Genomic DNA, 24,442 nt, shown 5'->3' on the forward strand with positions numbered 1-24,442 from the left:
TCATTGCTGCTATTGACAAGCTGAAACTTTAGGCTAGAGCAATAAATTCAGTATATAAAACATGGCATTTTTAGCCCTATTCATTTTTAGGGTTTAGTTCTCCTTTAATGCGAGAAGGTTTTACAGAGAACCTTATAAGGGAAAAAACAAAACACTAAGAATTTTTTTTAACACTACATTGATATTACTTGCACTATTATATTCTCTGGGAATTTTTTTTTTTCTAAATGTTATTTAAACTACAAAAAACTAAAAATATCAAAAATAAAATTCAAGAACATTCTATTCCTTTCTAAACACAATAGACCTTACCGCTCACATATAATCTCTGGTTTCTGAATTTGGCGTGAGTGATTATTATATTACATTTTCATGTGTGAGTAACAATGGTGGGATATTTATAGACCTCCAGGTTTCAGAACAATTGGAATTATTCCTGCACGTTTCTTGCCGAGTATATAGGGAGAGCTGAATGGGGTGCTACATGGCTCAGTCTTGCAAATAGTTTATGGCTTCAGGACTTTAAAGATGAGACAATGATGCCACCTACAGGGCGGAGAGGGTTACATCACAAGGGTCACAATCCACTCATCCAGTACATCTGCCAAGTTATAAAAGACCTTCATTTAGCTTGATAATTTTAAAAAATTTTAAAAAATAAAATAAAAAACAGCAAAAGAAAAGAACATAGGGGCCCCTTCCCAGAAGTGACTTAAAGGGGTGGTTCACCGTTCACCTTTTGGCAAGTTATGAAAGTTTGAACACATTTTCGTGGTTGTGTTTTATTACAGTTTTGCTAATGAAGGCGAATTGCCCTTTAAACTGTAAATCTAAGTTCTCCCAAGAGACCTGCTTATCTTAAATAGTTACAAAAGTATTTAAGTATCTATTCTGGCCCAAAAAGCCAATTAAGAAATATTGTATCTTTTTCTGGCTGTTCAGTGCAAGAGATCAATGAGAAAGTCGGGACATTTCAGCAACAAACCCGGGACTGCGGGTTGAGCTGTCAAAATCAGGACTGTCCCACGAAAAACGGGACAGTTGGGAGGTATACTTTAGTATGTTATAGAATGGCCAATTGTAAGCACCTATTCAACTGGTCTTCATTACTTAGCTGGACCCCTAGCAACCAGACTGCTGAAATTAAAAACTGGAGAGCTGCTTAATAAACCCCCAAATAATAAAAAATTAAAAATTGTCTCAGAATATCACTCGACAACATACTAAGGGCCCTTACTCACGGGCGTTTGAAGCTGAGCTCCAGTTTTATGCGTTCAGCCACAGGGAAGTGCAGGAGTAGATGCAATTAATTCTTTACAATGCGGCTGTACTCACACAGACGCATGTAAGCACCGAACGCAGGTTGGGACACAGCATGTTGCATTTTTCCTGCGTTCGGCGCTTATACGCGTCTGTGTGAGTACAGCCCCATTGTAAAGAATTCATCACGTCTACTCCTGCGCTCCTCTGCGGCTGAACGCATAAAACCGGATTGCAGGGGAGCACAGCTTCAAACGCCCGTGAGTAAGGGCCCTAAGAGTTAACATAAAGATGAACGACCCATTTAAGAAGAAATTAACTTGGGGGAAAATACTGTATTGTATGTATACTGTTATTTTATATGAGTGGGTGCCAGGGATTGCTAAAGCTGCAGCATATTGCACATCCATTCAACCCTAAAGGTCCCCATAGACGCGACGATTCTTCTTGCCGAACGACCGATTTTAGGGAAGCCCGACCAATCCTTCGAAATTATCGTGCGGTTAGTGGTATTTGAACGATCGTACATCTTACGATTTTTCGGCCGACATCTGTCGGGAAATTGATCGGTAAGGTCAAAAAATCTTTGTCGGTCCCAGTGCAATCTCTCTATGTTTGCAGGGCCAAGCAGGCAGCTCCCCTTTGTTTTCCTGGTAAATTGGTCTTTTTAGTTGATGGTAGATTCGTACGATCGTACGATCGTTCTGAGAAGATCGTGGTCTCACGATCAGGATCTGATCTTTTAAAAATCTCAACATCTATGGCCAGCTTAAGAATCAGACTGTGAGTGCATCCTTATGCTTCTAATAGAGATACAGGCAGGCTTTTATCTGACTAATTACACAGAGCAAACCCCATAAGAGTCAGTAACTAGCACAGGAAAGGGTGGGGTACTCAAATAGAACAAATACACTCTAGTTTGGGTGCTACGTACATGTGAACACTGCTAAACAGAGATCCCTATAGGAAATAAAAATATGCTCCAACATTAAACAGTAATGGTTTCTTATGAGGCCACTTAATGTGTCCGAGTAGTATAGTTATTTTGGAAAATACAGAGTTCTACTAAAAATGACAAATTAGAAAAAAGCTAAACAAAATTAATTGTAATAACCCCAACATGGTTTGAAAAGGTTTTGTCACTTTTGCCCTCAACAAACATAATGAAATTGCCCATACCTTAGACCAGTGATCCCCAACCAGTAGCTCGCGAGCAACATGTTACTCACCAACCCCTTGGATGTTGCTCCCAGTGACCACAAAGCAGGAGCTTATAATTTTGAATTCCAGGCTTGGAGGCAAGTTTTGGTGCATAAAAACCAGGTGTACTGCCAAACAGAGTCTCCTGTAGGCTGCCAGTCCACATAGGGGCCACCAAATAGCCAATCACAGCTCTTATTTGGCACCCCAGGAAGTTTTTGCATGCCTGTGTTGCTCCTCAACTCTTTATTTCTGAATGTGGCTCACGGGTAAAAAAGGTTGGGGACCCCTGCTTTAGAGCCAGTCTTATCCTTGCAGGGCACCTTTTAGGCAAAAATATTATCCCAAACCAAAGGTGCGGGTTAATAGTACCCACACTCCCATTAACAGTATTTTTTTTTTTTAAATTGCCCCTTGCCAGCACCTTTGGTTGGGGATAATTTTTTTGTCTAACGGGTGTCCTTTAACTCTCAATATACAACAGCCCTATCCTGCTTTATGACTGACATGCTAGCTACCTATATAAGAGAGCATTCAGTCATCTCAGGATTCACATAGGGTTAAATAAAGTCACATGAAATACAATAATCCAGACTACAGTAGTTTTAAAACCAGTACTTTTATCAAAAGGAAGAACTTAATGAGAAACTTCACAGAACTAATTAAAAAGTTAAGGAAAGGGTAAATACAGTTTACCTCACCCAATTTTAAGTTTAACAGTTTTTGTGGTCCGACATTTTCCTGATTTTACACTATTTTTTATTGTCCCCTGAAAAATGTAAAATATTGGTGCTACTGTATAGGTTTTATAAAAGGAAAACTATACCCTCAAACAATGTAGATCTCTATAAAAATATATTGCATAAAACTGCACATATTTAAAACCCTGCTTCATCTTAATAAACCATTTTCATAATAATATACTTGTCTAGTAGTATGTGCCATTGGGTAGTCATAAATAGAAAATTGTCATTTTAAAAAAATAAGGGCCGTCCCTGGGATCGTATGATTCACGGTGCACACAAACAAACCATACATGTTAGGTCACATGAGCCAATTAACAGACAGAGTTGTGTCTTTTTCTTTCACAAGTCATCCTGTTACAGTTAGAGTTGTAGTATTTCTGGTCAGGTGATCTCTGAGGCAGCACACAGACCATCACAAAATGGTGGTTCAAGGCAAGAGACATGAAAGGTGTTAATTACTTAAATATATATTCCAGTTTGATAAGATTCTTTAATATGTCACTTATTTTGATATAAACGATCTGTAAGTATTAATTTTGGGGGGTATAGTTTTCCTTTAAATGATATGTTTGGTAATTTATCCTTAAATAGACATGATTACACCCACATTTGCACACCGCTATTATGTAAATATATACCACAGTTCGTTTGTTAGGTCTTAGAGAAACAGAGCACATCAAACAGACCTCAAGCATTGATTTCCGGTGTGTCACACACCTGCCACTAGCAGCTGTTATAAACGGAATATCCTCCCTGTTTCAACTGAATCATAACACCGCCTCCTGCTTAGCCAGCTTTATCCTTATATGCACCATAGGAAATGATCAGTGTGTAGAACAGGACCACAGACACACAAGAAGTAGTCAGGCATTCATAGGAAACAGCCTTTTAGCTGTCTGAGGGATGCAGGGAGTTGCAGTGAAACACAGGGCTCCAATTGCCTTCCCTCTTTTCAATGAAAATGCGATACTGATTGCACCTGGTGGGTTAAATGGGTTGCTGCCCTTTAATGAACTGTTTTTATGATGTGGAGAGTGATATTCTGAGAGAAATTGCAATTGGTTTTCATTTGCTGTTTGAGCGATTTAGATTTTTTTTATTCAGCAACTTGTAATTTCAGCAATCTGGCTGCTAGGGTCCAAATTATCCTAGCAACTATGCATTGATTTGAATAAGAGACTGTAATATGAATAGTAGAGGCCTGAATAGAAAGAGGAGGAATATAAAGTAGCAATAGCAATACATGCGTAGCCTTACAGAGCTTTAGTTCTTTAGATAGGGTCAGTGACCCCCATTTGAAAGCTGGAAAGAGTCAGAACAAGAAGGCAAATTATTCAAAACCAATACCAAAGAAAAAACAAAGGCCAATTAACAAATTGCTTAGAATTAGCCATTCTATAACATACTAAAAGTGAAGGTAAAGGTAAACCACCCCTTTAAAGGGATACTGTCATTCTTCAAAATACATCAGTTAATAGTGCTACTCCAGCAGACTTCTGCAATGAAATCCAATTCTCAAAAGAGCAAACAGATTTTTTTTTATATTCAATTTTGAAATCTGACATGGGGCCAGACATATTGTCAGTTTCCCAGCTGCCCCAGTCATGTGACTTGTGCCTGCACTTTAGTATGGAACTACTTTCTGGCAGGCTGTTATTTCTCCTACTTAATGTAACTGAATCAGTCTCAGTGGGACTTGGCTTTTACTATGGAGTGTTGTTTTTAGATCTACCAGGCAGCTGTTATCTTGTGTTAGGGAGCTGCTATCTGGTTACCTTCCCATTGTTCTTTTGTTAGGCTGCTGGGGGGGCAGGGAAGGGAGGGGGGTGATATCACTCCAACTCGCAGTACAGCAGTAAAGAGTGATTGAAGTTTATCAGAGCACAAGTCACATGACTTGGGGCAGCTGGGAAACTGACAATATGTCTAGGCCCATGTCAGATTTCAAAATTAAATATAAAAAAATCTGCTTGCTCTTTTGAGAAATGGATTTCAGTGGAGAATTCTGCTGGAGCAGCACTATTAAAGGGGACCCGTCACCCAAAAAAAACATTCCAAATCCTATTTTATCACATTAATCAAGCAAACTGAACTTTAATTACACTATATAAATTATTTGAATCTTTTTTCCTTCAATCTGGGAATTCATAATTATAGCAAGCAGGCAGGAGCCATTTTGTGGACACTGTTATTAAGACAAGCCTTGTATCATCTCAGAATCTTGTTTGTGCACCAGAATGGGGGACTTGATGTCCATCCCCATGCCCTGGCTACACAATTAAACAGTAAAGAGAACAGGGGAATGTGGGGAGAGCAGTGACATCTAGGAAGTGCTGAATGGAAAGTGAAAGTAATTGCCTGCCCCGCCTCTATGCCATTGGCATAGAGGAGGGGCAGACAATATTTGATTGACAGCTGAGATTTTTAAATGAGCTTACAACAGCTATGAATGCTTTAATAAAAAATAGAAATTGGATTTCATGTTTAATTTGAAAAAGACTTATTATACAGATTTTTGTGTCTGGATGACAGGTCCACTTTAACTGATGTGTTTTGAAAAAAACATGTTTTCCCATGACAGTATCCCTTTAGTTAGCCCCATCTTACCTCAAGCCCGCAACTCACAACACAGTTCCCTCAAACGTCCATGTCAATGTCCTATTAGTCACTTTTTACTAAACTCACATTACAAATTACTACTGTGCCCCCTGGGGAACATGCCACAATAGCCCTGAAATCTAAGCGTTCTGCCATGGAAACCAAAACTGGTTAAGTGGGAATGTCCAGCTATTTCTTGTATGACCTGAAGCATAATGGAATAAAAACTATTTAATGAGATCAGGAGCGTCTGTTTTCTGTGCACTTCTGAAGTTATTCATTAACAGAGGAAAAAGTTTCCTGCAGATCCAGGAACCCATAGCAACCAAACAGACATTTGCTTTTATTAATCCAACTGTACTATACCAATAAAACTTAACTGCTGTTTGGTTGGCAAGGGTTACTAGAGCGTTACTACAGAATCACTTTGTAGCCCGCATTTATTTGTGTATTTCTCGCATTCCAGCACATAGCATACTGTCCTTATCTGCCATTACACACAGCATCTCTGAAATCTCTGATTGCATCTATGCCATCCTTATTCCCAGAACAGTGGATAACTGGTATGCCATCCTTATTCTCTATAGTAGTGCACAGCTGGATTGCTATCCTTATTCTCATAACAGCGCATAGCCACAATGCCATCCAATATTCTCCATAGCAGTGCATAGTTGGAATCCCATCCCTTACCATCAGTCCATGTGATAAACAAAAGGATAGCCTAAGAGGGGCTACATACAGTATGGCCACCTTTCTATTGTAAAAAATTAAGAGGTGGTGGGTTTCTTCTCCCCATGCTCATCTGTGAGTGTGCCATAGACTGGCTGATATAGTTTATGGGTAAATGACATTTTCAAACCTACATAGTAAACAGATATCAGTCAGGATCGGCGGAAACCATGTGTCGGTAATCTTTATCTGTGTGTGTATGGACACCTTTATTTTGCAGTGCATAGCTGGAATACCATCCTTATCGTAAACCAGTATAGCAATGCCATTCTACACAGCAAAGTATATCTGTGAAATGCCATCTTTAGCCTCCATAAAACACACGGCCTCATCCATTGTAACAATTAATATCTGGAATACCGTTGTTACCCATTGTAACAGCATACTGTAGATCTCTCATACTCATCTACCATAACAAAGTGGAATTCCACCCTTATCCACTGTAGCTGTGTATATCTGAAATTCCAACCTTATCCACTGTAGCTGTGTATATCTGAAATTCCAAGCTTATCCACGGTAGCTTTGTATATCTGGAATGCCATCCTTATCCACTGTAGCTTTGTATATCTGGAATGCCATCCTTATCCACTGTAGCTGTGTATATCTGGAATTCCATCCTTATCCACTGTAGCTTTGTATATCTGGAATGCCATCCTTATCCACTCTAGCTGTGTATATCTGGAATTCCATCCTTATCCACTGTAGCTGTGTATATCTGGAATTCCATCCTTATCCACTCTAGCTGTGTATATCTGGAATTCCATCCTTATTCACTCTAGCTGTGTATATCTGGAATTCCATCCTTATCCACTCTAGCTGTGTATATCTGGAATTCCACCCTTATCCACTCTAGCTGTGTATATCTGGAATTCCACCTTTATCCACTCTAGCGGTGTATATCTGGAATTCCATCCTTATCCACTTTAGCTGTGTGAATCTGGAATTCCATCCTTATCCACTCTAGCTGTGTATATCTGGAATTCCATCCTTATCCACTCTAGCTGTGTATATCTGGAATTCCAAGCTTATCCACTCTAGCGGTGTATATCTGGAATTCCATCCTTATCCACTTTAGCTGTGTGAATCTGGAATTCCATCCTTATCCACTCTAGCTGTGTATATCTGGAATTCCATCCTTATCCACTCTAGCTGTGTATATCTGGAATTCCAAGCTTATCCACGGTAGCTTTGTATATCTGGAATGCCATCCTTATCCACTGTAGCTGTGTGGATCTGGAATTCCATCCTTATCCACTGTAGCTTTGTATATCTGGAATGCCATCCTTATCCACTGTAGCTGTGTATATCTAGAATGCCATCCTTATCCACTGTAGCTGTGTGTATCTGGAATTCCATCCTTATTCACTCTAGCGGTGTATATCTGGAATTCCATCCTTATCCACTGTAGCTGTGTATATCTGGAATTCCATCCTTATCCACTGTAGCAGTGTATATCTGGAATTCCACCTTTATCAACTCTAGCTGTGTATATCTGGAATTTCACCTTTATCCACTCTAGTTGTGTATATCTGGAATTCCATCCTTATTCACTGTAGCTGTGTATATCTGGAATTCCATCCTTATCCACTGTAGCTGTGTATATCTGGAATTCCACCCTTATCCACTCTAGCTGTGTATATCTGGAATTCCATCCTTATCCACTGTAGCTTTGTATATCTGGAATGCCATCCTTATCCACTGTAGCTGTGTGTATCTGGAATTCCATCCTTATTCACTCTAGCGGTGTATATCTGGAATTCCATCCTTATCCACTGTAGCTGTGTATATCTGGAATTCCATCCTTATCCACTGTAGCTGTGTATATCTGGAATTCCACCCTTATCCACTCTAGCTGTGTATATCTGGAATTCCACCTTTATCCACTCTAGCTGTGTATATCTGGAATTCCATCCTTATCCACTGTAGCTGTGTATATCTGGAATTCCATCCTTATCCACTGTAGCTGTGTATATCTGGAATTTCACCTTTATCCACTCTAGTTGTGTATATCTGGAATTCCATCCTTATTCACTGTAGCTGTGTATATCTGGAATTCCATCCTTATTCACTGTAGCTGTGTATATCTGGAATTCCATCCTTATCCACTGTAGCTGTGTATATCTGGAATTCCATCCTTATCCACTGTAGCTGTGTATATCTGGAATTCCACCCTTATCCACTCTAGCTGTGTATATCTGGAATTCCACCCTTATCCACTCTAGCTGTGTATATCTGGAATTCCATCCTTATCCACTGTAGCTGTGTATATCTGGAATTCCACCCTTATCCACTCTAGCTGTGTATATCTGGAATTCCACCTTTATCCACTCTAGTTGTGTATATCTGGAATTCCATCCTTATTCACTGTAGCTGTGTATATCTGGAATTCCATCCTTATCCACTGTAGCTGTGTGTATCTGGAATTCCATCCTTATTCACTCTAGCGGTGTATATCTGGAATTCCATCCTTATCCACTGTAGCTGTGTATATCTGGAATTCCATCCTTATCCACTGTAGCTGTGTATATCTGGAATTCCACCCTTATCCACTCTAGCTGTGTATATCTGGAATTCCACCTTTATCCACTCTAGTTGTGTATATCTGGAATTCCATCCTTATTCACTGTAGCTGTGTATATCTGGAATTCCATCCTTATCCACTGTAGCGGTGTATATCTGGAATTCCACCCTTATCCACTCTAGCTGTGTATATCTGGAATTCCATCCTTATCCACTGTAGCAGTGTGTATCTGGAATTCCATCCTTATTCACTCTAGCTGTGTATATCTGGAATCTTTTGTGTGGCCCTGAAGGGCAGCCATTTGAGGCACAGGTTGCATATAAAAGATGCACTCTGCAGAATACCATTGTATTCCATTCGGGATGCACCGAATCCACTTCTTTGGATTCGGCTGAACCCCCGAATCCTTTGTGAAAGATTCGGCCGAATACCGAACCGAATCCGAACCCTAATTTGCGGGTGGGAAGGAGAAAATGTTTTTACTTCCTTGTTTTGTGACTGTCACACGATTTCCCTCCCCACCCATAATTTGAATATGCAAATTAGGTTTCAGATTTGGTTCGGCCGGGCAGAAGGATTCGGCCGAATCCGAATCCTGCTGAAAAAGGCCGAATCCCGAACCGAATCCTGGATTCAGTGCATCCCTAATTCCATTAAAGTTGACCTGTTACCCAGGCATAAAAAGCTGTATAGTAAAAGTCCATTTTAAATTAAACATGAAATCCAAATTCTTTTTTTTATTAAAGAATTCATAGCTGTTGTAAACAGATTTAAAAATCTTAGCTGTCAATCAAATAGAGGATGGGCAAGCACATACTTTCATGCAGGAGAAACACGGGTTGCGAACGATAAGAACGGAGCTCACCCTTCCTTGTGGCGTCTCGGCCGCAGCTCTCGCGATACTCCGGCAACTCCAAGCCGGCGTCTACAAGGCAAATTCTGTGTATCGCTATTCAGCGCTGGCCCGTCCACATCAAGACTCGCCACACTTATTCTTTGAAAAAAGCGGCTTTATTCAACTTGCATAAGTGATGACAGGCAGTGGGTAAGTGGTGCGAACTAACGCGTTTCGTGCCCTCTCTATTGGCACTTCATCAGAGTTCAAACAGAACTCTGATGAAGTGCCAATAGAGAGGGCACGAAACGCGTTAGTTCGCACCACTTACCCACTGCCTGTCATCACTTATGCAAGTTGAATAAAGCCGCTTTTTTCAAAGAATAAGTGTGGCGAGTCTTGATGTGGACGGGCCAGCGCTGAATAGCGATACACAGAATTTGCCAAGCACATACTTTCACTTTCCATTCAGCACTTACTAGATGTCACTACACTCCCCACATTCCCCCGTTCTCTAAACCGTTTAATTGTGTAATCAGTGCATGGGGATGGACATCAGGTCCCCCATTCTGGTGCACAAACAAGATTCTGAGATGATGCAAGGCTTGTCTTAATAACAGTGTCCACTGACTGATGGAAACAAGATTCAAATAACTTATGCAGTGTAATTAAAGTTCATTTTGCTTGACTAACATGATAAAATAGGATTTGGAATATTTATTTTTGGTGACGGGTCCCCAAGAGCTTATCTGTTATCGGGTGTGTATCCTGTGCCTTTTTTCCTTTTTCAACTTGAATGACAGCCCCCAGAAGCTTGTTCATATAAACTATAGTAGTCTTTCTAAAGCAAAAACCTAACTAACAAGTGTAGGGCAGCAGAACAATATATTTGACTTACTTTAAAACCTTTTTATTTATTGCTTTTACCGTCCTTTAAGAAGGTTAATATTAAATAGGGTTCTGCAGACAGAGCATGATGTCACGGGGGTTGCTAAGAGGAACTGCCTTGTAGTTTCTGATTAGTCAAAGGTTTATGTAAAGTTTAATAACCCACCATATCCTGATAGAACTGATACACAAAACAGGCAGGTGCAGCCCTACCCATACAGTACATGACTTTATGTGACAGTTTTGTCTCTGTCCAATATATTGTTATCTTAGTTTTTCTCTGCTGCAGACATTTCTAGTATCTGGTATCTTGAAAGCACAGTCCCACCCTGGGCACTGTCCTTGCTCATTTCAGCACATGTTGCCTCCCCATAATTTCCTTCCTCTCTATTGCAATTGTCAAGTACTTAAAGGGATTCTGTCATGATTTTTATTGTGTAGTTTTTATTTCTAAATTACAATGTTTACACTGCATATAATTCACTCTACAATATAAAATGTCACTCCTGAACCAACAAGTGTATTTTTTTTTTGTTGTAATATTGGTGTGTAGGCAGCCATGTCATGTCATTTTACCTGCGAATGTGTTAGAAAACGGACCCGCACACACACTGGTTAATGCAGTCGGGGAGTATCCTGATGAAGGGTGGGTGTTCCCCCCCCGAAACATTGAATGTTTGGTGGCTGAATAAAAGGGGATACTCCCCGACTGCATTAACCAGTGTGTGTGCGGATCCGTTTTCTATACACATTCGTTGCTATCACTCCAACTTGCAGTACAGCAGTAAAGAGTAGCAAAAGTTTATCAAAGCACAAGTCACTTGGCAGCTGGGAAACTGACAATATGTCTAGCTCCATGTCAGATTTCAAAATCAAATTTTAAAAAAATCTGTTTGCTCTTTTGAGAAATGGATTTCAGTGCAGAATTCTGCTGCAGCAGCACTATTAACTTATGTGTTTTGGAAAAAAAAAACACTTTGCACATGACAGTATCCCTTTAATAACTGCAAAGTTAGCTAGCACCAAAATGCAGCCTGTGCTGAGCAGCAAAGGAGGTCATGCTGCAGAGCACTGACACATTCAGGAACATACGTATACCATTAAGATTACCTCAATAAGCTATATCTCCATTAATATTTAAAAATCAGCAGAAAAAAATGCTAGCATTCATAACCCCAAAGCAAAGTGGTTTGAAAACTCCTTCACTGTTGTAGGGACAGAGCAGCACCCTTACTGGTTCATTGCTACTCTGGGCCAAGGCAGCCATCGAGGGGTACAGAGGGTAGTAGTGCAGTGAACGCAGTCATTGCTAGGGCTCCAAAAACCAACATTTTATACTATTCATAATGGCAAGTATTTCAATTATAAATTGCCCCAGTGGATAAAGTGACCATCTCTGGGTGGCACGGTTATACTGCTGTAATAGAGGAACTAGCCATTGTCTCCTAGGGCAGGGTCATCTGTAAAGAGGCACGAATTGTGGAAATTCCTCTGGTCTTGACAAGATTGGGGCTCCAAAAAGAGCAAGAGCAGAAAGTGAAAAGAGTGTGGGATACAAATTGGCTATTTTAGGGAAAGATGGCAATAGCAATGCCCCACTTTAATACCTGCTGCATTATAGCTTTTGTTGAAGTATACGTCTGTCTTGCCATGAGCCCTGATTGGGGGCAGTACTTCATTGAAGTATGGTGATGAAATATACATTTAAATGGATATGGTAGTATGGCTACACCCACTTGAAAATTCATCAATACAAAATTACAAATAAATAAGGCTACCTGCACAGAATAACCTGCATTATATACCTACTGGTTATTGACCATCATAGTAAAATAAAATAAAACATATATATATATATATATATATATATATATATATATATATATATATATATATATATATATATATATATATAAATAATATAACACATTGATTACATGCAGTTTATCTTGAGTGAATGCAACTCTTTATTGATCAAGTTAAAATAGAAATCAGCTACTCACCATTTGGAGCTTGGCATTCAGGTATAATGGTATCGAGGAAATTAGTCTCAGGTGAGAGTAGGAGCAAACTAAAACTCATCAGACAGAAGACATTGGAGAGTCAGAGGACAGATACTTCTGTTAGCAGAGGTGCTTCCTCATAACATCTGGGTTCCTGCAAGAAACAAACCCTTGTATCACTAGAAAGAAAGGAAACCCACACAAAGGCTTTTGTAGGAGGCACTGAAATGGGCATCTGATTCACTATCCAGAGAGTTTTATTTTCAAAAGGTATTCAAGTGAAATGATCCTGAGCAGCATTTTACAGCATATAATAAGCCAGATCCCCGGGCGTGGGTGATAGGAGAGTTCAAATTTCATGGTTTCAGAATGAAGTGGTATAGTGTTTCGCAACGGACTTTCATTTTTGCTAACTCTACTTAGCTCTAAACAGGCTCATTAAAGTGGTTTATGAATTAAAGCGACACCGCTGTCGCAATAATGTGTTGACTTGAGCCTAAAAATGATTTCTGTCACTTTTTCCATTAATATTTCTTTGTTCAGATGGGGGAGATGGAGGATAATACTCTTGCAAGAAGCACAAAAGGTGCAAATAATTGTCTAAAAGGGTTATTGTATAGCTTTACTGGCTTGTTATACCTAAGACTTATCTTGACGAGTAAAAGGCACAAGGATACCTACTTAACTAAAGAAGTAGCTAGAAATGATGTACATTATGTTTTGGGCTTCTGTACCAGCCAAATGCAACCCCAGCCATTTAGCAGGGAAGATGTGTTTTCAAAGATGCCCCAGTAGCTCCCCATCTTCTTTTCTGCACATACTCTGTGTTGTGCTCACAAGATACAGTACATATAGAATATAAATGTCACAATATAAGGCTAATTAGTAATCAATACAGATAATTACTACATGGCAGCACAAAAACCAGTGCAACTAGCATCATTATTTAATAATCAGCCTTATAGCATCAGCTTATATTACAGGACAACCTCATTTTCTGCTTGATAATTTGCGACAACCCCTAAGCTTAGTTTCTCAAAATCTGCTCTGAGCCCACTGAGCATGTGAGTGTCACAGACACTTTCCAAGATGGTGACCCACTGTGACAAGCTTGAACTCCTGTATCATTGTTGATATTAAGATGCTGAAACTTTAGGCTGGTGCAACAAGTTCAGTATATAAAATATGTTAATTTTTAGGGTTCTCCTTTTAGGTAATAACACGATATCTGGAACCCATATAAACACGACAATTGATTATGCTAAGGGAGGTGAGAGGACTATTTTTGAGTAATTGTCACAAGCTCAGGAAACTTTGCAGCAATTCCCATTGTTGTCAACTAGAAGCCATACATGGCACTGCCCAATTCCCACTGCCACGGGCTCAGGGCAGTTTTCTTATTGTGGTCTTGTCTCTGGCTCGAATGTCAGTAAAACTCCTCCAACCACAAGTAAATGAATACAGGGATGGGGAAGGAGCTACCAGTTTCACTTTTCTGGCATGAAAATAAAACATGGAGTGCAGAACACCATATGCCACAGAAAATATGCAGTGGCTAAAGGGTATGAAAAATAGATGGGCAATGATAAGGGACAAATGTCATGCCACAAGGAGATGGAAAATGGGCACACTGCATGGCAAGTTGTGCTTCTGTCTAATAGGAAAGAAAGTCCCATCAGGTTGAAGAAGCATGTGGCATGCAACAAAACAAAAATTAAATACATCACGTTCCCAAAGGCAGTGCATTACCCTAATAGAATACATTATCTTTAGCCAAGCTCTTTGTCTTTAGTTGAACGCATTTCCTTGTTAATTACATAACACCTTAAAATGAATTCAACAGGTATGGCACTGGATCTTCCTATTCTAAAGTAGTAACCCCAACCAGTGGCTTGTGAGGAACATGTTGCTTACCGACCTATTTGATGCTCCCAGGGGCATTCTAGGCTTGTAGGCAAGTTTTTAAGGCACAAAAACCAAGTGCACTGCCAAAAGAGTCTTTTGTAGGCTGTCAATCCGCATGGTGCTACCAAATATCCATTTAATGCCCTTATTTGGCACTCCCTATGAGCTTTTTTCATGCTTGTGTTGCTCCCCAATGCTTTCTACAGTTAAATGTGGCTCATGGGTAAAAAAAAGGTTGGGGATCCCTAAAGCAATAATTGTAGTCTTGCTTATGACAATAAGCCACCCAGTTATTTCTAAGCTGTAGCATCCCCCCCCCCCCCACACACCTTGTAGTCCAGTATAAGGTAAACACACTCCAACACCACTACTTCTTAACAAGGTTTTAAATTGAGGATATCTTTTTTTCATAACAGTATAGGCATTATAGAGCCAAATATATTTAGGAGAGCAAATAAACCCAAATCCCAACCAAATGGCCTGGATACCCTACTTTTAACGTCATAGGGGACAAGCCTTACAGTTTGGAAGCCTATAATTCAGAGCAATAGAATCCACATAAAATATATCATTTTTGTAGGAGGACCCGGGGATGCAACTGGCATATTAGAGAGAGCATGGCTTAGTGGTCCCCAAATTGTGGGTCTGGTTCCCCTAGCGAGCTTGGAGCAGTGGCAGGGCTCATAGCCTGAAGGACATTTAGGGCAAGGTTCGGGAATATTTTCTAAGCTTTTTGGACTATGAGGGTGCCCTGAACTTGAACTGAAAAAGTCTGACAACCACTGCTATAGAGAAATACAAAAATATAAGTTTGGAATATAAATGCACACACTGATACAGAGCTGCAGACAGAACAATTCAAACCCACTAAACACCTGCCCAACAACTACCAAGCTAATATTTGGCCCCTGAGAAACCGAAGGATATAACGACTTGTTTCTCGCCTAAGGGTAACAAAATAGTAAAAAATTAAAAACAGGTAAATAAATGCAATACCTGCTCCTGTGTGGCATAAGAGCTCTACAGGCCAATATTATTATTATCAGCATTGATATTTTTTCATATTTTATATATTATATTTTTCAAGTTGGAGCAAGTCCCAAGAAACTGTTTCCTGTTAAAGACAGGTTACTTAGGTCACGTTCCTGGTGGTGACATAGTTTCAGTGGGGGATAGAGTCTGTGACCATTCATAATAGTTTGTTGACTTTTTTGTATCGTCACTAAACAAACCTCAGTGACTATGACATTTGCTAATCTAGCATGCCGAAATGACCCACCTTGGATAAGCGAGCACATTGCTGACAGTGCTGAAACTCTGTGTAAAAGAGGTACAAACCCACAGAAGAATGCTGTCATTCTGCCCATTAATAAAGCACTGCCAATGCTTCATCTGCAGTATGATTTACAGTTGTAGTACCCTGTACACACACAGGCCTAACAGAAGCCAAGAAAGTTAACAGAATGGCCCTTTAATTTTTAAGGTAATAGAATATCAGCTATAAGTTATAATGGGAGTTTTGTCAAGTTGGGTTTGCTTTCAGTATAGTGGAGCTGCTTATATAAATGGAAAATGAGTCTAATCAGTATACTGAAAAAACATTTGGGGACCCCTCAAATATATATACAGTAATTCCACAAGTTGCCGACACTCTTGATAAAGATAATAAATATGTCTGGGTGCAGGGTCAAAAAATTGTCTCCATTCACTGCAAAAAATCCACACTTTCAGGTCTTATAATTTATAAAAAATCTTTTTATTTGTTGCAGAAGACCAATGTTTTGGCCTACCCCAAGGCCTTTCTCAAAGTGCCAAATTGATCACAGAACTACCTTAAATTTACATACTGGCGGGAAACAGCAGCTGATACGATGTCACATGATCAGCATCGCAGACAATCACTAATTAAACATCTCACGATGAATACATACATCATAATGGAGTGCCGCAAAAGGATTAGACCAATGGGAACGTCAGTATATTAATATGGGTTAAGTTTAGTGAGGGATTTGAGGCGTTGATAGTGGGAATATAGAACCTCCCAATAAAAATTGTGTATTTATTTTAAGTTTTAACAGGCAATTTAAATTATGGGAGTTTGACACATTGTGATAAATACTTTCTCAAGTGATTGATACACTTGTAACATTCATCGCTTAGGTCACATGAATTTTGAGTAATTTGATATAGAGGATACAAAGTTATAATGTGTCTTGTTTTTAGCATTTGTTTGCATTAGGAATAGTCATCAGAATGATATATGAACTATGGGGTATAATTTGTCTAGTTTTTATTCTGTTTGTATAATGTGTTGGTATATATATATATATATATATATATATATATATATATATATATATATATATATATATATATATATATATATATATATATATATATATATATATATATATATATATATATATATATATATATATATATATATATATATATATATATATATATATAACCTGTTTTCCAAAATGTTCAGGACCTGGGGTTTGGATTTCTATACCTTAAGTATATGGGAGAAAAATGGAAATCGTACCAATACCTGAAAATAAAGTTTTAGCTGCCACTGGACATAAAGGGGCAGATTTAAGCTGTCAAATCAGATACTTTAGACCAATTCAGCAGCTAATATGCACGTGTATGGGGCCCTCCGACAAACCTCCTTGATCAATACCTGGCCAAAAATCGTCCAGATCTCAAACGGGCAAGCTTGATTTTTCTATCAGATCTAGGACACCATTGGCTCATTGATGCGGTCGTTGCTGCGACTTTTCATATCCCCTTCATTGTAATGCAATTGTTTGGCCCTGGGGACCCTAGGTGGGCCTGTTGGGGGAAAGATTAGCTTGTTTAGCAACTTCACCAAACAAGCGAGATTTACAGTGTATGGCCACCTTTATACAGGTATGTGATCAATTATCCGGAAACCCGTTATCCAGAAAGCCCCAAATTACGGAAAGGCCATCTTACACAGACTTCATTATATCCAAATAATTAAACATTTTTAAAATGATGCCCTCTTTCTCTGTAATAATAAAACAGTACCTTGTACTAGAGCCAAATTGTTCCTAATTGGAAGCAAAACCAGCCTATTGAGTTTATTTGAAATTTACATGATTTTCTAGCAGACTTCAAATTACAGAAACATCCATTATCTGGAAAACCCCTGATCCAAAGAATTGTAGATAACAGGTCCCAGTCATACCTGTAATAAAACAGTAAGGTACACCTGAACCCAAACAATAGATTATGATGGCTGGATCGGCAGCCATTGATTTATAACTTTGGGTAACCAGTTTTGAACCATGTTTTTATCCATTTTAAAAAAAGAAAGATGTCTGGAGCCACTAATGTCAAGTTTTTTATTCGCCACTTCCCTCTGTGTGACGTAAGAGTGGACCAATCAAGCCAATGCTATAAAACTCTCAAGTCTGCACCCCTGAGAACTGGAGAATAGATGAAAGGCAACATCATTTGACCACACTACACAAAATGATCATTTAGGGTCCCGCTCCGTGGTATGGAAAAAATAATTTACAGACTGACAAAGTACCCTACTTTCGCTTCAGCAAAAGTAGGTGACAATGGAACCAGGCACTGCCAGGTTTACCATCTTTTCTGGGAAAACATGCCAGCCTTCCTACCTTTGTTATGTCTCTGACACTGGCACCAGCTATCTATCATCTTGACCAGCTAGGCCGGGAAAACACGGGGCAGGTGGCAAGTCTTGGCACTGCGGGAGGCATTCATTAAAGACACACACGATTGCCTGAAAGGAAATGAGCAATACAAAGTTTCCTGCAGGCTGAAGACACCCAGCATATGCAGCAGAACATTCTCCAGCAGCTCCCCGGCTGTTGCACAGCAGCAACGGCACGCAGCAGGGCATGCTGGGAGCAAGATTTCAGCAACAGCTGGGGAGTCAGAGGCTTGACTCATTCCCTTCACAAAATGACCTTCAGCCTCACAATCCACATCTGCCACCATACACAAACGCCTTATTATTGGGCCTTTGCAGCGGGGAGCACCACACGAGCCCTGTGATCACAGATGTAATCAGACAAACAGACAAGCAATGTTCTGGGTACAAAATGAGCTAGGAATTCCTAAAGAAAATATAAACTTTACTTGTAAACATTAAATGTTTCCCTATTAATATATCCATTCAACCTGCCTTATTGCTTCTGTTCCGATTTAGACAATTGTGAACATTAAAAAGCAAAGCCCCCCCCACAGCAGTCATCAATAGATATTGCTAGGATTGTGACAAATTTCCTGCCTTACCTCAGCCACACAATATTGTTCATGTTAAAGGAAAAACATGTTTTTTTTTCAAAATACACCCTGGTCCAGCAGACTTCTGCACTGTAATATGTGTCTCAAAAGAGCAAACAGATTTTTTTTATATTTAATTTTGAAATCCGACATGAGGCTAGACATTGTCAGTTTCCCAGCTGCCCCCAGTCATGTGACTTGTGCTCTGATAAACTTCAGTCACTCTTTACTGCTGCACTGCAAGTTGGAGTGATATCAACCCCCCCTAACAATAGAACAATAGGAAGGTAACCAGATAACAGCTCCCTAACACAAGATAACAGCTCCAAGGTAGATCTAAGAACAGCACTCAATAGTAAAATCCAGGTTCTACGGCCACACATTCAGTTACATTAGTATGAGAAACAACAGCCTGCCAGAAAGCAGTTCCATCCTAAAGTGCTGGCTCTTTCTGAAAGCACATGGCCAGGCAAAATGACCTGAGATGGCTGCCTACACACCAATATTATAAATTAAAAAAAATACACTTGCTGGTTCAGGAATTACATTTTATATTGTAGTGTGAATTATTTGCAGTGTAAACATTGTAATTTAGAAATAAAAACAACATCAAAAACATCAACAGAATACTTTAAGGACATGGCAAGGAACTACAAGTAGTGACTGAGCACAACAGAGTGCTAAATGTTCTACTCTCAGCATGGCCACCACTTTGACTGATGTGCAGGTGATGTATATGTGCCATCACCACAGGCCAGTTCTACCTGATGTCCAACAGTAAATATTTGATGGGGGGCTGCTGCTCTGCAACAGGCCACGAAGATTGTGGCTCTTGAAGCTTCTTTCATGGAAGGCAGTTAAGACATGTAACTAGTAGCTTTTTTTACCTACATGAAACATTTTTTTTATGAGTTTATACAACACAATTTCCAACAGCACTACTGGTTTAAGCTTGAAAAGTCAGGCACCTATTTTCCAACATCATAGGCCCTTCATATTTTTACACATATTTACATAGTTTGATTTCGAACAATATAGCCTAACAAAAAAATGCAGAGGTTCCTGAAGCTGCTCCAGAGCTCACATGCAGCAGATGATTCTTTATACCCACACAGGGGAGTCAGAAAGTCTCTCAAGTGATTTGCCAGTTTGTTACGACTACTACAGCAGAACCCTGATTTTATTTTTCCCAGAGAGTCACATTAAAATGGTGTAAATTATGGGAAACTATTAAATGCAGGAAAGAAAAAAAAAACACACAGCTTGCCTGAAAGGGACTATGACACAATGGCATCAATTAAAGGAACAGTAACACCAAAAAAATGAAAGTGTTTTAAAGTAATGAAAATGTCATGTAATGTTGCCCTGCACTGGTGAAACTATATATATTATATACTAATGAACTATATATACTATATTTCATATAAACAAGCCGCTGTTTAGAAATGGCGGAAGGCTATATGGCACAGGTTAAATAGTGGATAACAGATAACACTATTATGTTCTACAGAGCTTATCTGCTGTATAACCTAAGCTTTTTCTCCTTTGAATGGCTACCTCCATGGCTATACAGCAGCTTATTTATATAAATAGTAGTTTTTCTGAAGCAAACAGTAGTTTTACTGCATTATATTTTTATTACTTTTAAAACATTTTCATTTTTTGATGTTACTGTTCCTTTAAGGGGAAACAAAATCAAAGGATTAAAATCAGTGTTCTGTTGTATCTGTGTAAAGGTGGCCTCACACAAGAGTCAAACAATCGGATCAGCCCGATATTGTCCACCTCATGTTTGGTGGGATCAACATTTGGCCAGCTTTAGAAATAATGGCTGCACAGAACAAGGGATAAAGGTGGCCATAAGGCAATTCCTGTGTATCGCTGTTCAGCGCTGGCCCATCCACATCAAGATACGCTACACTTGTACTTTGAGAAAGCGGCTTTATTCAAATTGCAGAAGTGATAACAGGCAGTGGGTAAGTGGTACGAACTAACGCGTTTCGTGCCCTTTCTATTGGCACTTCATCAGAGTGCCGATGAAGTGCCAATAGAAAGGGCACGAAACGCGTTAGTTCGTACCACTTACCCACTGCCTGTTATCACTTCTGCAATTTGAATAAAGCCGCTTTCTCAAAGTACAAGTGTAGCGTATCTTGATGTGGATGGGCCAGCGATGAACATCGATACACAGGAATTGCCTTACAGATGCCGGCTTGGAGTTGCCGAAGTATCGCGAGAGCTGCGGCCAACACGCTACAAGGAAGGGGTGAGCTCCGTTTAACTTTCACTACCCGTGTTTTTGTATTGAATAAAGGTGGCCATACACTACAATATCCACATATAGCCAAAGAGCAGATCTTTCTTCAGATATAACCACCAAAGGCAGGGCAACACAATGCAAATATAGGAATGGTCTTAAGGAACTCGAATCGGCAGCTTAAATCTGCCCATATATGGCCACCATAGGAGAAGGAAAGGTTAAAACTAAGTAAACCTTATCAGAAAGGTCCACCTAAATATACCAGTAAACCCTCAAAGTAATGCTACTCTGAGTGCTATGTCAAAAGAAACACTGCATTTATTTCCTTCTATTGTGTACACATGGGCTTCTGTATCAGACTTCCTGTTTTCATCTTTAACCTCCAGGGCTAGGGCTTGAGCATGCTCAGTTTGCTCCTCTCCCCCTCCCACTTCTCTGATGTAATCTGAGCCCAGAGCTATAAGTGAGCATGGAGAGAGAATCTGGCAGGAAGTGATGTCACATCAAGCTAATACTGCAGCTGCTATCCTAAACAAACAGAGAGCTTCTAGAGCTTTGTACTCAGGTATGGTAAAACAGAATAAATATAACATTCTAGCTTGCACTATTGCAGTTAAATCTATTGGCAATAAAATGCCTCCGCTGTGTTCATTCTCCTTTAAAAGGGAGAAAACATTGGCACTGCATCTAATATTGTAAAACTCTTGCCCCATGTTTAATTAAAGGAATAGTCTGCCCAGGTCCAATAACCAATAGCAATCTATAGTTTGCTTTTAAATTGCTGTTTCTATTATACCTGCTTGGTTGCTATAGGTAAAAAGACATGTAGCAAATATTGTTCATTTTATAACACTACCTAATTAAACTGAAAAAAAAACTATTGCATTTAGTATGATTTGGGCTAATGACACAAAGGCATTTTGACTGTTTTGTAATGAAAATTAAAACAATGGCATCCATATTGTGTCTATTCATCTCCCACATCTTCCTATAATGAGAACTATGGGAAACACATAGAATTGAAAGGTTCTTGTTTTGAAGAATTACAATCCGCTCAGCCCTGCTAATTTATATTTTATATTTTAAGTGTATGCCTTGTTGATTTGCACTTAGGTTTATTTATATAAGTGGGCGCTGCCATACAAATCTCCACTAAACCTGCTGTTCACAGCAGTATTGCTGCGATCTACTGGAATGATACAAAATGGCATCTGCTCCTAATACTAAATCAATCCATATCCCTTGGTCGTTTAATCAATAGCACATATTGGTTTTTGTGTGTAATCTATTAAATCAACGATAATCCTCTTCTACTGCACAGCCCTGTGAAATATGTAAACACTTTTGTTAATATAATAAAGACAGTTCTTCAGAAACCAGTGATTCATAAATATAAATGGCAGCTGCCATATTGCTTGCTCTGCCTAACACCTTTTCATTGATTTCAGCAGAACGACGCCTTCTGTTTGTGACCACTAGATGGAGATTTCCTATGGTTTAATCCCTGCAAAAGAATGTTCTATGTGCAATAAACTTTGTGCTTATATTTTACGGTCTATGAAAATATCATTCAATCATCCCTGTCTACAAAGATATTGAAGGGTACATTGGGTGTGTGTATTATGTATAAAATACATGTACATATATGTATAAAATACAGCAGTTGAATATAATTAGCACATCAATTGCTCTGGGTCTATTATGCAGTCTTCTACTGTATGCATAAAGTGCCCTGAAGTAAGTAAACACTTTGTAGGTCTATTGACTAAAAGAAAAAGCCATAGGCCCAAAAACAAAAGCTAACCAACCTGTTGCTACTATTGAAGACCAGATAAACAACATGAACATGACTGTTGAATGTAATTTTTAGCCTCAACTACTTTACCATGTAAATTTAGCAAAAATGAATCTATGACACACAAAAAGAAAAAAAAATCCTGACCTGGTGAGCTAAAAATCCCCCTAGTGGTGTTCCTTCTGTCTGGGCAGCCATTTGTGTGTCCCAATAAGGGACATTCAACCTGTGCACTATCCTGATTTTTTCCCCAAACAATCTGGCACATTCGGTTGATTACCGTTCTCTATAACAAAAAAACAAGGGGTGGAGGGAGCTGGAATATTGCCTGGAAACAACAGCTTTACCTTCAATCCTAGGAACAATACAGTTAAAATACACACTGCTCCTATATAAAAGAGCACCCATAACATATAGTATGAAAGCATTTACTTCTGGCAGCTAAGCACAGCAACAGGACTAGAATAATCAACTTTTTTTAAATGGTAACTTGTGAACAAACGTAGGGAAGAGATGCCCCTGGCAATGCCAAACCTCCAATCCTACAGTTGTAACAGAACTGCAACTCCTCTGTCACAAAGAATTACACACCATCCCACATGCAAAGTCTGAGGGATTCTGCTAAAGGGAACTGATAAGAATTAGGAAGTGAAAGCAAAGCAAATACACCATGCAATATAATATCAGTATTGCTTGGGGGCCTTACGACGAATAAACATTCTAACTTTAGTGAGTATTGCTAAAAGAGGAAATATTAAGATTCATATTCACTAACATTCGTAGTTTCGCCAGGCGCAACTTCGCCGCGCTTCGCCGCACTTCGCCAGCGCTTCGCAAATTCACTAAAATCCGAAGTTGCGCACAGGGGTAGCGTAAGGTTGCGAAGTTGCGCTAGCATTGATTCGCTAAGTAAAGCGAAGTTACGCTAGCGAAGGCTAATTTGCATAGGGCGCCAAATTCAAATTTCAATGGAGGAATACGTATCAGCACTACAATTGCCTAGAAAACCTTAAATTAATCAAATAAAAATTTTATTTTGCCCTACACATGTGCCCACTGTCTAGGTAAGTTGCCATGAGTCAGGAAATGTAGGGGGGAAGGAGGGGAGCCCCAAAAAAATTTTCGATCTTTTTCAGCCTATCACCCATAATGTAGAAAACATGCCAGCGTTTTTTGGGACTTAGAAAAAATTTTGACTGTTTTTGAAACAATCCCTATCTACTCTATTGCGCTTCGCCAGGTCTGAGGTGGTGAAGGAAGTCTAGCGTAAAAGGTAGCGTTCAGTACACTGCGTGCGTTAGTGAATTTGCGTAGTTACGTCGCTAGCGAAAATTCGCCAGGCGTAAGGGTGCGAAGTAACACTAGCGAAACTGAGCCAGCGTTCGTTAGTGAATTTGCGCAGTAACGAAAATGCC

The 24,442-nt window shown here is 39.4% G+C and overlaps 1 protein-coding gene across 4 annotated transcripts in view; it reads right to left on the bottom strand.

The window, feature by feature from the left end:
- The window catches only part of tfdp2.S (transcription factor Dp-2 S homeolog), a 53,620-nt gene that overhangs the window by 26,936 nt on the left and 2,242 nt on the right, over positions 1-24,442 (bottom strand). For 2 of the 4 annotated variants that reach the window (NM_001127783.1, XM_018264201.2), the window contains 1 exon segment: positions 12,781-12,934. In NM_001127783.1, coding sequence (NP_001121255.1) covers positions 12,781-12,783 — 3 coding nt within the window. In that variant the 5' untranslated portion in view covers positions 12,784-12,934. 4 annotated transcript variants of the gene reach the window in all.

This window comes from Xenopus laevis, chromosome 5S (assembly GCF_017654675.1).
Source record: "Xenopus laevis strain J_2021 chromosome 5S, Xenopus_laevis_v10.1, whole genome shotgun sequence".
Lineage (NCBI taxonomy): Eukaryota > Metazoa > Chordata > Amphibia > Anura > Pipidae > Xenopus > Xenopus laevis.